General features: G+C 52.5%; 1 protein-coding gene across 1 annotated transcript; it reads left to right on the top strand.

The window, feature by feature from the left end:
* Nucleotides 1-1,529: 1,529 nt before the first annotated feature.
* Nucleotides 1,530-13,187, top strand: LOC140350746 (nuclear pore complex protein Nup160-like; the record flags this gene model as incomplete). The annotated part of the gene is made up of 14 exons (XM_072436212.1): nt 1,530-1,620; nt 2,613-2,711; nt 3,317-3,436; nt 3,573-3,668; nt 4,401-4,495; nt 6,429-6,525; nt 6,662-6,767; nt 11,132-11,292; nt 11,559-11,619; nt 11,949-12,059; nt 12,136-12,259; nt 12,586-12,687; nt 12,803-12,941; nt 13,062-13,187. Coding segments are annotated over exons 1-14 (1,467 nt in total), but the record flags the coding sequence as incomplete, so codon positions are not given.
* Nucleotides 13,188-14,450: the final 1,263 nt, after the last annotated feature.

Here is a 14,450-nt window from a genome sequence, read left to right as displayed (position 1 = left end):
TCCTTCATAAAGTACACACTGTTTAGTCTGCATCCTTCATAAAGTACACCATGTTTAATCTGCATCCTTCATAAAGTACACACTGTTTAGTCTGCATCCTTCATTAAGTACACACTGTTTAGTCTGCATCCTTCATTAAGTACACACTGTTTAGTCTGCATCCTTCATTAAGTACACACTGTTTAGTCTGCATCCTTCATTAAGTACACACTGTTTAGTCTGCATCCTTTAAGTACACACTGTTTAGTCTGCATCCTTCATTAAGTACACACTGTTTAGTCTGCATCCTTCATTAAGTACACACTGTTTAGTCTGCATCCTTCATTAAGTACACACTGTTTAGTCTGCATCCTTCATTAAGTACACACTGTTTAGTCTGCATCCTTTAAGTACACACTGTTTAGTCTGCATCCTTCATTAAGTACACACTGTTTAGTCTGCATCCTTCATTAAGTACACACTGTTTAGTCTGCATCCTTCATTAAGTACACACTGTTTAGTCTGCATCCTTTAAGTACACACTGTTTAGTCTGTATCCTTCATTAAGTACACACTGTTTAGTCTGCATCCTTCATAAAGTACACACTGTTTAGTCTGCATCCTTCATAAAGTACACCATGTTTAATCTGCATCCTTCATAAAGTACACCATGTTTAATCTGCATCCTTCATAAAGTACACACTGTTTAGTCTGCATCCTTCATTAAGTACACACTGTTTAGTCTGCATCCTTCATTAAGTACACACGGTTTAGTCTGCATCCTTCATTAAGTACACACTGTTTAGTCTGCATCCTTCATTAAGTACACACTGTTTAGTCTGCATCCTTTAAGTACACACTGTTTAGTCTGCATCCTTCATTAAGTACACACTGTTTAGTCTGCATCCTTCATTAAGTACACACTGTTTAGTCTGCATCCTTCATTAAGTACACACTGTTTAGTCTGCATCCTTTAAGTACACACTGTTTAGTCTGCATCCTTCATTAAGTACACACTGTTTAGTCTGCATCCTTCATTAAGTACACACTGTTTAGTCTGCATCCTTCATTAAGTACACACTGTTTAGTCCGCATCCTTTAAGTACACACTGTTTAGTCTGCATCCTTCATTAAGTACACACTGTTTAGTCTGCATCCTTCATAAAGTACACACTGTTTAGTCTGCATCCTTCATAAAGTACACACTGTTTAATCTGCATCCTTCATAAAGTACACACTGTTTAGTCTGCATCCTTCATTAAGTACACACTGTTTAGTCTGCATCCTTCATTAAGTACACACTGTTTAGTCTGCATCCTTCATTAAGTACACACTGTTTAGTCTGCATCCTTCATTAAGTACACACTGTTTAGTCTGCATCCTTCATAAAGTACACGTTTCACTTTTGGTCCGTGACGTTTCACATTTGGTCCGTGACGTTTCACATTTGGTCCGTGACGTTTCACATTTGGTCCGTGACGTTTCACATTTGGTCCGTGACGTTTCACATTTGGTCCGTGACGTTTCACATGTTTCTTGGAGAACTGTTCTTCCTTAACCCAGTTTCACAGTTGGCCCAGTAATCCTGGGTTCCAGTTCCCTGAGTGTCTGATGGCCAACTGTCAATACACTCAGCTGCAGGTGAGGCCTCTGCTCTTCACCCGCTTCATACAGGTTCATCTTGTACGGAGATGTCCCTGTTCTTCTGACCAGTCCCAGGGTGAAATGGTCTCGTTCTCAGATGTTCCTCCTCGTTCTCAGATGTTCCTCCTCGTTCTCAGATGTTCCTCCTTGTTCTCAGATGTTCCTCCTCGTTCTCAGATGTTCCTCCTCGTTCTCAGATGTTCCTCCTTGTTCTCAGATGTTCCTCCTCGTTCTCAGATGTTCCTCCTTGTTCTCAGATGTTCCTCCTTGTTCTCAGATGTTCCTCCTCGTTCTCAGATGTTCCTCCTCGTTCTCAGATGTTCCTCCTCGTTCTCAGATGTTCCTCCTCGTTCTCAGATGTTCCTCCTCGTTCTCAGATGTTTCTCCTCGTTCTCAGATGTTCCTCCTCGTTCTCAGATGTTCCTCCTTGTTCTCAGATGTTCCTCCTTGTTCTCAGATGTTCCTCCTCGTTCTCAGATGTTCCTCCTCGTTCTCAGATGTTCCTCCTTGTTCTCAGATGTTCCTCCTTGTTCTCATCAGATGTTCCTCCTTGTTCTCAGATGTTCCTCCTTGTTCTCAGATGTTCCTCCTTGTTCTCATCAGATGTTCCTCCTTGTTCTCAGATGTTCCTCCTTGTTCTCAGATGTTCCTCCTTGTTCTCAGATGTTCCTCCTTGTTCTCAGATGTTCCTCCTCGTTCTCAGATGTTCCTCCTCGTTCTCAGATGTTCCTCCTCGTTCTCAGATGTTCCTCCTCGTTCTCAGATGTTCCTCCTCGTTCTCAGATGTTCCTCCTTGTTCTCATCAGATGTTCCTCCTTGTTCTCAGATGTTTCTCCTCGTTCTCAGATGTTCCTCCTTGTTCTCAGATGTTCCTCCTTGTTCTCATCAGATGTTCCTCCTTGTTCTCAGATGTTCCTCCTTGTTCTCAGATGTTCCTCCTTGTTCTCAGATGTTCCTCCTTGTTCTCAGATGTTCCTCCTTGTTCACAGGAGTACGTGCGTCTGGTTGGACCTTGGTGTCAGGTGAACATCGGCTCCTGCAGGTTCATGCTGGGACAGTGCTACCTCGCCACCGGAGAAGGACAGAAGGTACGGGAGGGCATCTGACACACACCCGGTGGACCACACCAAAGGGTCAGGACTCGACGCCAAAGGCAGAGATTTGGGTTGGGACCACCAGAAGGCTCTACCTCCTACTGTGCTTTTAGAGACTCTTGGAACCACCAGAAGGCTCTACCTCCTACTGTGCTTTTAGAGACTCTTGGAACCACCAGAAGGCTCTACCTCCTACTGTGCTTTTAGAGACTCTTGGCACCACCAGAAGGCTCTACCTCCTACTGTGCTTTTAGAGACTCTTGGGACCACCAGAAGGCTACACATCCTACTGTGCTTTTAGAGACTCTTGGGACCACCAGAAGGCCAGCATTTAGAGAGTGAAGAGCTCTGATTGGATGAGATGGTTCTATAGCATCTTTGAGGTGGGAGGGGCCATGTCATTTATGGCTTTGTAAGTCAGGAGGAGGAGTTTAAATGTGATTCTTAACTGGACAGGGGCCAGTGAAGAGACTCCAGCACCGGCGTAATGTGCTCTCTTCTTTTAGTTCCTCTGAGTAAACTTGCTGTTGCAGTCTAAGTTTATTTATGTGGATGGCACAGCATGTTGGGAGGGCATCTGACACGTTTCTCTGTTGCAGGCTCTGCGGTGTTTCCAGGAAGCGGCAAATGAAGCGGAGAAAGAGGAGTTTCTGATGAAGCTCACGGGAGCCGAGGACGAAGAGGCGGCTCCTACTGCCAGACTGCAGTACTACAACAAGGTATGAGTACTACTACTGCAGTACCAGAGGTGGCAGTACTCAACTATTTCAAGAATTTGTACTTGGGGCCTCAGCAGGGTTCAGAGTCTCTACAGTTCCACCGGGTGTAAGGTGACTGATTGTCTGTCTGGTGCAGGTGCTGCGTTTGCTGGAGGACGTCGGTCTCCCTGAACTTGTGATTCAGCTCTCGACTTTGGCCATCACTGAAGCGGCCGGCGACGCCTCCTCTCAGGTCCTAACATCTAATCACTGTTCTCACTTTGCTCTCGATCGTGGTAAACACTCTGATATGAAGACGTTCTGCAGCCTCTGCTCTGCTGTGCTCTCGTCATTTGTTTCCACCAACGAAAGTCTCTCTCGGCCAAACGCCTAATCTGCCCTAGTAGTAGTTCACGCGTGTTCCTGGCTGTAGTCCGCTCGTGTTCTGACTAGTCCGCTCGTGTTCTGACTGTAGTCTGCGCGTGTTCTGACTGTAGTCCGCTCGTGTTCTGACTAGTCCGCGCGTGTTCTGACTGTAGTCCGCGCGTGTTCTGACTGTAGTCCGCTCGTGTTCTGACTGTAGTCCGCTCGTGTTCTGACTGTAGTCCGCTCGTGTTCTGACTGTAGTCCGCTCGTGTTCTGACTGTAGTCCGCGCGTGTTGTGACTGTAGTCCGCGCGTGTTGTGACTGTAGTCCGCGCGTGTTGTGACTGTAGTCCGCGCGTGTTGTGACTGTAGTCCGCGCGTGTTGTGACTGTAGTCCGCGCGTGTTCCTGACTGTAGTCCGCGCGTGTTCCTGACTGTAGTCCGCGCGTGTTCCTGACTGTAGTCCGCGCGTGTTCCTGACTGTAGTCCGCGCGTGTTCCTGACTGTAGTCCGCGCGTGTTCCTGACTGTAGTCCGCGCGTGTTCCTGACTGTAGTCCGCGCGTGTTCCTGACTGTAGTCCGCGCGTGTTCCTGACTGTAGTTCATGTGTGTTCCTGCAGGCAGCGCTGTGGACCCGGATCTTCAAACATCACTTGGATCTGGGCCACAACAGCGAAGCGTACGAAGCTCTGACGCAGAATCCAGACTCCAGCATGTACATACTTTTATACACGCTAGTATTTATGCTTTACTGCTTTAGTTCTGGTTTAATTCTAGATTAGTCCCTCGTTTATTCATGGTCCTGGTTTAGTTGTTAGTTCTGCTTTTACCCAGTGTCGGGGTGTTGGGGTGTCCGGTGTTGGGGTGTCCGGTGTTGGGGTGTCCGGTGTTGGGGTGTCCGGTGTTGGGGTGTCGGGGTGTTAGGGTGTCCGGTGTTAGGGTGTCCGGTGTTGGGGTGTCCGGTGTTGGGGTGTCCGGTGTTGGGGTGTCCGGTGTTGGGGTGTCGGGGTGTTAGGGTGTCCGGTGTTGGGGTGTTTGTGTGTTAGGGTGTCCGGTGTTAGGGTGTCCGGTGTTGGGGTGTCGGGGTGTTAGGGTGTCCGGTGTTGGGGTGTTAGGGTGTCGGGTGTTAGGGTGTCCGGTGTTGGGGTGTTAGGGTGTCCGGTGTTGGGGTGTTAGGGTGTCGGGTGTTAGGGTGTCGGGTGTTAGGGTGTTGGGGTGTCGGGGTGTTAGGGTGTCCGGTGTTGGGGTGTTAGGGTGTCGGGTGTTAGGGTGTCGGGTGTTAGGGTGTCCGGTGTTGGGGTGTCGGGGTGTTAGGGTGTCCGGTGTTGGGGTGTCGGGGTGTTAGGGTGTCCGGTGTTGGGGTGTTTGTGTGTTAGGGTGTCCGGTGTTAGGGTGTCCGGTGTTGGGGTGTCGGGGTGTTAGGGTGTCCGGTGTTGGGGTGTTAGGGTGTCGGGTGTTAGGGTGTCCGGTGTTGGGGTGTTAGGGTGTCGGGTGTTAGGGTGTCGGGTGTTAGGGTGTTGGGGTGTCGGGGTGTTAGGGTGTCCGGTGTTGGGGTGTCGGGTGTTAGGGTGTCGGGTGTTAGGGTGTCCGGTGTTAGGGTGTCCGGTGTTGGGGTGTCGGGGTGTTAGGGTGTCCGGTGTTGGGGTGTCGGGGTGTTAGGGTGTCCGGTGTTGGGGTGTTTGTGTGTTAGGGTGTCCGGTGTTAGGGTGTCCGGTGTTAGGGTGTCCGGTGTTGGGGTGTCGGGGTGTTAGGGTGTCCGGTGTTGGGGTGTTAGGGTGTCGGGTGTTAGGGTGTCGGGTGTTAGGGTGTCCGGTGTTAGGGTGTCCGGTGTTGGGGTGTCGGGGTGTTAGGGTGTCCGGTGTTGGGGTGTTAGGGTGTCGGGTGTTAGGGTGTCCGGTGTTGGGGTGTTAGGGTGTCGGGTGTTAGGGTGTCGGGTGTTAGGGTGTCCGGTGTTGGGGTGTCGGGTGTTAGGGTGTCGGGTGTTAGGGTGTCCGGTGTTAGGGTGTCCGGTGTTGGGGTGTCGGGGTGTTAGGGTGTCGGGTGTTAGGGTGTCCGGTGTTGGGGTGTCGGGGTGTTAGGGTGTCGGGTGTTAGGGTGTCCGGTGTTGGGGTGTCGGGGTGTTAGGGTGTCGGGTGTTAGGGTGTCCGGTGTTAGGGTGTCCGGTGTTAGGGTGTCCGGTGTTAGGGTGTCCGGTGTTGGGGTGTCGGGGTGTTAGGGTGTCGGGTGTTAGGGTGTCCGGTGTTGGGGTGTTAGGGTGTCGGGTGTTAGGGTGTCCGGTGTTGGGGTGTCCGGTGTTGGGGTGTCGGGGTGTTAGGGTGTCGGGGTGTTAGGGTGTCGGGTGTTAGGGTGTCCGGTGTTGGGGTGTCGGGGTGTTAGGGTGTCGGGTGTTAGGGTGTCCGGTGTTGGGGTGTCGGGGTGTTAGGGTGTCGGGTGTTAGGGTGTCGGGTGTTAGGGTGTCCGGTGTTAGGGTGTCCGGTGTTGGGGTGTCGGGGTGTTAGGGTGTCGGGGTGTTAGGGTGTCGGGTGTTAGGGTGTCCGGTGTTGGGGTGTTAGGGTGTCGGGTGTTAGGGTGTCCGGTGTTGGGGTGTCGGGTGTTGGATCGCTCCCTGTTGCCGTTCACTTGTTGATGTGGTCTGTCGTCCCCTGCAGGCAGCTGGATTGCCTGCGTCAGCTGGTGGTAGTTCTGTGTGAGCGTTCTCAGCTCCAGGACCTGGTGCAGTTCTCCTACGTCAACCTTCACGACGAGGTGCAGTCACACTTTCCTCCTCTCGCTCTCTTGTGGAGCTGACGTTCCCCCTGGCGTTCCCCCTGACCCCTTCCCCCTGACCTTCCCCCTGACCCCTTCCCCCAGACGTTCCCCCTGACCTTCCTGTGTGTTTCAGGTGGTGAACATCATCGAGTCTCGCGCTCGGAGTCTGGACCTTCTGTCGCACAATTATTACGAGCTGCTTTACGCCTTTCACATCCAGAGACACAACTACAGGAAAGGTACGCACGATGAAGAGGGCGGGGCACCATCCATAAAGAGGGCGGGGCACCATCCATAAAGAGGGCGGGGCACCATAAAGAGGGCGGGCACAGTGATGTTCTCATGTCTCTCTCTCTCTCTCTCTCTCAGCGGGCACAGTGATGTTCTCATGTCTCTCTCTCTCAGCGGGCACAGTGATGTTCTCATGTCTCTCTCTCACAGCGGGCACAGTGATGTTCTCATGTCTCTCTCTCACAGCGGGCACAGTGATGTTCTCATGTCTCTCTCTCTCAGCGGGCACAGTGATGTTCTCATGTCTCTCTCTCTCAGCGGGCACAGTGATGTTCTCATGTCTCTCTCTCTCACAGCGGGCACAGTGATGTTCTCATGTCTCTCTCTCTCAGCGGGCACAGTGATGTTCTCATGTCTCTCTCTCTCACAGCGGGCACAGTGATGTTCTCATGTCTCTCTCTCTCTCAGCGGGCACAGTGATGTTCTCATGTCTCTCTCTCTCAGCGGGCACAGTGATGTTCTCATGTCTCTCTCTCTCAGCGGGCACAGTGATGTTCTCATGTCTCTCTCTCTCAGCGGGCACAGTGATGTTCTCATGTCTCTCTCTCTCAGCGGGCACAGTGATGTTCTCATGTCTCTCTCTCACAGCGGGCACAGTGATGTTCTCATGTCTCTCTCTCACAGCGGGCACAGTGATGTTCTCATGTCTCTCTCTCTCAGCGGGCACAGTGATGTTCTCATGTCTCTCTCACAGCGGGCACAGTGATGTTCTCATGTCTCTCTCTCTCAGCGGGCACAGTGATGTTCTCATGTCTCTCTCTCTCTCAGCGGGCACAGTGATGTTCTCATGTCTCTCTCTCTCAGCGGGCACAGTGATGTTCTCATGTCTCTCTCTCTCAGCGGGCACAGTGATGTTCTCATGTCTCTCTCTCACAGCGGGCACAGTGATGTTCTCATGTCTCTCTCTCTCACAGCGGGCACAGTGATGTTCTCATGTCTCTCTCTCTCACAGCGGGCACAGTGATGTTCTCATGTCTCTCTCTCTCACAGCGGGCACAGTGATGTTCTCATGTCTCTCTCTCTCAGCGGGCACAGTGATGTTCTCATGTCTCTCTCTCTCACAGCGGGCACAGTGATGTTCTCATGTCTCTCTCTCTCTCAGCGGGCACAGTGATGTTCTCATGTCTCTCTCTCTCTCAGCGGGCACAGTGATGTTCTCATGTCTCTCTCTCTCACAGCGGGCACAGTGATGTTCTCATGTCTCTCTCTCTCTCTCTCACAGCGGGCACAGTGATGTTCTCATGTCTCTCTCTCACAGCGGGCACAGTGATGTTCTCATGTCTCTCTCTCTCTCTCAGCGGGCACAGTGATGTTCTCATGTCTCTCTCTCTCACAGCGGGCACAGTGATGTTCTCATGTCTCTCTCTCTCTCAGCGGGCACAGTGATGTTCTCATGTCTCTCTCTCTCTCAGCGGGCACAGTGATGTTCTCATGTCTCTCTCTCTCTCTCTCACAGCGGGCACAGTGATGTTCTCATGTCTCTCTCTCAGCGGGCACAGTGATGTTCTCATGTCTCTCTCTCTCACAGCGGGCACAGTGATGTTCTCATGTCTCTCTCTCTCTCTCTCACAGCGGGCACAGTGATGTTCTCATGTCTCTCTCTCACAGCGGGCACAGTGATGTTCTCATGTCTCTCTCTCTCTCAGCGGGCACAGTGATGTTCTCATGTCTCTCTCTCTCTCTCTCACAGCGGGCACAGTGATGTTCTCATGTCTCTCTCTCTCTCAGCGGGCACAGTGATGTTCTCATGTCTCTCTCTCTCACAGCGGGCACAGTGATGTTCTCATGTCTCTCTCTCACAGCGGGCACAGTGATGTTCTCATGTCTCTCTCTCTCAGCGGGCACAGTGATGTTCTCATGTCTCTCTCTCTCAGCGGGCACAGTGATGTTCTCATGTCTCTCTCTCTCAGCGGGCACAGTGATGTTCTCATGTCTCTCTCTCTCACAGCGGGCACAGTGATGTTCTCATGTCTCTCTCTCACAGCGGGCACAGTGATGTTCTCATGTCTCTCTCTCTCACAGCGGGCACAGTGATGTTCTCATGTCTCTCTCTCTCTCAGCGGGCACAGTGATGTTCTCATGTCTCTCTCTCTCTCAGCGGGCACAGTGATGTTCTCATGTCTCTCTCTCTCACAGCGGGCACAGTGATGTTCTCATGTCTCTCTCTCTCTCTCACAGCGGGCACAGTGATGTTCTCATGTCTCTCTCTCACAGCGGGCACAGTGATGTTCTCATGTCTCTCTCTCTCACAGCGGGCACAGTGATGTTCTCATGTCTCTCTCTCTCAGCGGGCACAGTGATGTTCTCATGTCTCTCTCTCTCACAGCGGGCACAGTGATGTTCTCATGTCTCTCTCTCTCACAGCGGGCACAGTGATGTTCTCATGTCTCTCTCTCACAGCGGGCACAGTGATGTTCTCATGTCTCTCTCTCACAGCGGGCACAGTGATGTTCTCATGTCTCTCTCTCTCTCAGCGGGCACAGTGATGTTCTCATGTCTCTCTCTCACAGCGGGCACAGTGATGTTCTCATGTCTCTCTCTCTCTCAGCGGGCACAGTGATGTTCTCATGTCTCTCTCTCTCAGCGGGCACAGTGATGTTCTCATGTCTCTCTCTCACAGCGGGCACAGTGATGTTCTCATGTCTCTCTCTCTCAGCGGGCACAGTGATGTTCTCATGTCTCTCTCTCTCTCAGCGGGCACAGTGATGTTCTCATGTCTCTCTCTCTCTCAGCGGGCACAGTGATGTTCTCATGTCTCTCTCTCTCACAGCGGGCACAGTGATGTTCTCATGTCTCTCTCTCTCAGCGGGCACAGTGATGTTCTCATGTCTCTCTCTCTCTCAGCGGGCACAGTGATGTTCTCATGTCTCTCTCTCTCAGCGGGCACAGTGATGTTCTCATGTCTCTCTCTCTCTCAGCGGGCACAGTGATGTTCTCATGTCTCTCTCTCTCAGCGGGCACAGTGATGTTCTCATGTCTCTCTCTCTCACAGCGGGCACAGTGATGTTCTCATGTCTCTCTCTCTCAGCGGGCACAGTGATGTTCTCATGTCTCTCTCTCTCAGCGGGCACAGTGATGTTCTCATGTCTCTCTCTCTCACAGCGGGCACAGTGATGTTCTCATGTCTCTCTCTCTCACAGCGGGCACAGTGATGTTCTCATGTCTCTCTCTCTCAGCGGGCACAGTGATGTTCTCATGTCTCTCTCTCTCAGCGGGCACAGTGATGTTCTCATGTCTCTCTCTCACAGCGGGCACAGTGATGTTCTCATGTCTCTCTCTCTCACAACGGGCACAGTGATGTTCTCATGTCTCTCTCTCTCTCAGCGGGCACAGTGATGTTCTCATGTCTCTCTCTCTCTCACAGCGGGCACAGTGATGTTCTCATGTCTCTCTCTCACAGCGGGCACAGTGATGTTCTCATGTCTCTCTCTCTCAGCGGGCACAGTGATGTTCTCATGTCTCTCTCTCTCACAGCGGGCACAGTGATGTTCTCATGTCTCTCTCTCTCTCAGCGGGCACAGTGATGTTCTCATGTCTCTCTCTCTCAGCGGGCACAGTGATGTTCTCATGTCTCTCTCTCTCAGCGGGCACAGTGATGTTCTCATGTCTCTCTCTCTCAGCGGGCACAGTGATGTTCTCATGTCTCTCTCTCTCAGCGGGCACAGTGATGTTCTCATGTCTCTCTCTCACAGCGGGCACAGTGATGTTCTCATGTCTCTCTCTCACAGCGGGCACAGTGATGTTCTCATGTCTCTCTCTCTCAGCGGGCACAGTGATGTTCTCATGTCTCTCTCTCACAGCGGGCACAGTGATGTTCTCATGTCTCTCTCTCTCAGCGGGCACAGTGATGTTCTCATGTCTCTCTCTCTCTCAGCGGGCACAGTGATGTTCTCATGTCTCTCTCTCTCAGCGGGCACAGTGATGTTCTCATGTCTCTCTCTCACAGCGGGCACAGTGATGTTCTCATGTCTCTCTCTCTCACAGCGGGCACAGTGATGTTCTCATGTCTCTCTCTCTCAGCGGGCACAGTGATGTTCTCATGTCTCTCTCTCTCTCAGCGGGCACAGTGATGTTCTCATGTCTCTCTCTCTCACAGCGGGCACAGTGATGTTCTCATGTCTCTCTCTCTCAGCGGGCACAGTGATGTTCTCATGTCTCTCTCTCTCAGCGGGCACAGTGATGTTCTCATGTCTCTCTCTCTCTCAGCGGGCACAGTGATGTTCTCATGTCTCTCTCTCAGCGGGCACAGTGATGTTCTCATGTCTCTCTCTCAGCGGGCACAGTGATGTTCTCATGTCTCTCTCTCTCTCAGCGGGCACAGTGATGTTCGAACTTGGCATGCGTTTGGGGCGAGAGGTGCGTTCGAGGGCGGGGCTTCAGAGGCAGGTGAACTGTTACCTGTCGGCCCTGAACTGTCTGCGTCTCATCCGCCCTGAGTACGCCTGGATCGTGCAGCCGGCCTCCGGAGCCACGGTACGACTTGGTGTAGACCCGGTGTACACTCGGTGTAGACACTCGATGTAGACACTCGGTGTAGACACTCGGTGTAGACCCAGTGTAGACACTCGATGTAGACACTCGGTGTAGACCCCGTGTAGACACTCGGTGTAGACACGGTGTAGACCCGGTGTAGACCCGGTGTAGACTCGGTGTAGACCCAGTGTAGACACCCGGTGTAGACCCAGTGTAGACACTCGGTGTAGACCTGGTGTGTTCACATATCTCATGGTGTGTTTCAGTACGAGCGTCCAGGAGCTTCACCCAAGAGGAACTCAGATGGAGAGTTCAGCTCTGAACCAGGTCAGAACCATGTGCTCTGTCACACATGATCAATGACACTTGATGTTGCACCTGATACTTTAGAGTTTAGAGATGAATAAAGCTGTGCCAGGGAAGGACAGGCTAACGTTAGCCGCTAACTGAATGGTTTTCCATCCGAATCATGGCACATGAGCTCCATCTGGTGGAGCAATTGTGTAATTACACGTAATAGCTTAATTTACAAACAGGACCAGAGATAGCTCAGTGTATAACTATTTAATGTCTCAAACCAGATGCCCTTCCTCTAACATCTGGACCCATGGTATGTGTGACCAGTGGCGACGGTCATAACGTGTTGTTTGTTTCAGAGCATCGTCATGTTGACATCCTGGAGCTCAAAGACCTGGAGAAAGAGTACATTTTGTCCCGGAGTCGTCTGACTTTGGCTCAGCATCATCCTCCGTCTGCTGCCATCGCCGGTATAGCCTCGCCCTGTTACCACCGGCTCTGCAGACCTGGCCCCGGCTCACTTCCTGTTTGCTGTTTCCTGTGTAGGCAGCGCTGCGGCCGTGGAGATGGTGGCGCTGCTGGTTCAGACCGGGCTCTTCGACTCCGCCATTTCCCTGTGTCAGACGTTTGGTTTGACGCTCGCGCCGGTGTTCGAGGGACTGACCTTCAAGTGAGACCTTTGACCTTCACATTCTGCACCATCGTGTCTGTGCTGTGGCTCCAGGTGGCGCTGTGGTTTATAACATAAGTGACAGACACTTCAAAGTCTCTAAAGTGGTGTTGACTCGTTCAGCAGCAGTTTAAAGATGTGAACTCTGAAGATGCTAAGGATGTTCTTCTGCTGCTCCTCCGCCTCTTCCTCCTCTGCTCCTCTTCTTCCTGCTCCTCTTCATCCTCTGCTCCTCCTCCGCTCCTCTGCTCCTCCTCTTCCTCCTCGTCTGCTCCTCTTCCTCCTCTGCTCTTCCTCCTCCTCTGCTCTCCTCCTCTGCTCCTCAGGTGTATACAGCTGCAGTTTGGTGGAGAGGAGGTTCAGAATGAAGCCTGGAGCTGGTTGGCAGTGAACCAACTCTCCACCGTCGTCAACACCAAAGAATCCAGGTAAAGTTCACTGTGGAGCCTGTAGGGGGCGTGGCCCTCAGTGGCCCGGCCTACTTTAACCTTGTATCTCTCCCTCAGTGGCCCGGCCCACTTTAAACCCATGTCTCTCCCTCAGTGCCACAGACGAGGCGTGGCGGCTCTTGGCTTCGTACTTGGACAGGTTTTCAAGTCGTGGTCAGCATCACCGACACGTCATCACCAAACTGCTGTCCCACGGCGTCCCACTGCCCGACTGGGTCACCTCGGCCTACAAGGTACTTCACCTCTCTGTACCCACAATGCCTCTGGACCAGTCCTGACCCATAATGCCTCTGGCCGGTCTTTACCCACAATGCCTCTGGTCCGGTCTTTACCCACAATGCCTCTGGTTGCAGCTGGTGGACGCGGCCTCGTTGCTCCGCCTCTACCTGAACTTTGACCTTCTGGAGCAGGCGGTGGAGCTGGTGCTGGAGTGGATGGAGGCGGTGCAGGGCAAAGGTCACCAGTACTTCGGGATCCAGGTATTTATTCAGTCGCACTGCTGCCCCCTGCTGACAAACTCTGCTGACACACACTGCTGACACACTCTGCTGACACACACTGCTGACACACTCTGCTGACACACACTCTGCTGACACACACACTGCTGACACACACTGCTGACACACACTGCTGACACACTCTGCTGACACAAACTCTGCTGACACACACTGCTGACACACACTGCTGACACACACTGCTGACACACACACTGCTGACACACACTGCTGACACACACTGCTGACACACACTGCTGACACACACACTGCTGACACACACACTGCTGACACACACTCTGCTGACACACACACTCTGCTGACACACACACTGCTGACACACACTCTGCTGACACACAGACTCTGCTGACACACACACTGCTGACACACACTCTGCCGACACACACTCTGCCGACACACACTCTGCCGACACACACTCTGCCGACACACACTCTGCCGACACACACTCTGCGACACACACTCTGCTAACACACTCTGCTGACACACACACTGCTGACACACACTCTGCTGACACACACTCTGCTGACACACACTCTGCTGACACACCTGACACACTGCTGACACACACTGCTGACACACACACTGCTGACACACACACTGCTGACACACACTCTGCTGACACACACTCTGCTGACACACACACTGCTGACACACACACTGCTGACACACACACTGCCGACACACACACTGCCGACACACACACTGCCGACACACACTCTGCCGACACACACTCTGCGACACACACTCTGCCGACACACACACTCTGCCGACACACACTCTGCCGACACACAAACTGCTGACAGACACACTGCTGACACACACACTGCTGACACACACACTGCTGACACACACTCTGCTGACACACACACTGCCGACACACACACTGCCGACACACACACTGCCGACACACACTCTGCCGACACACACACTGCCGACACACACTGCCGACACACACTCTGCCGACACACACTCTGCCGACACACACTCTGCCGACACACACTCTGCTCGACACACACACTGCTGACAAACAACTGCAGACACACTGCTGACACACACACTCTGCTGACACACACTCTGCTGACACACACTGCTGACACACACTCTGCTGACACACACTCTGCTGACACACACACTGCTGACACACACTCTGCTGATACACACACTGCTGACACACACACTGCTGACACACACACTGCTGACACACACACTGCTGACACACACTCTGCT

The sequence above is a fragment of the Eucyclogobius newberryi genome, unplaced genomic scaffold, assembly GCF_026437365.1.
Source record: "Eucyclogobius newberryi isolate DKJ021-1_F unplaced genomic scaffold, fEucNew1.0.hap1 SCAF_793, whole genome shotgun sequence".
NCBI lineage: Eukaryota > Metazoa > Chordata > Actinopteri > Gobiiformes > Gobiidae > Eucyclogobius > Eucyclogobius newberryi.
This window is presented reverse-complemented; position numbering and strand designations above follow the sequence as displayed.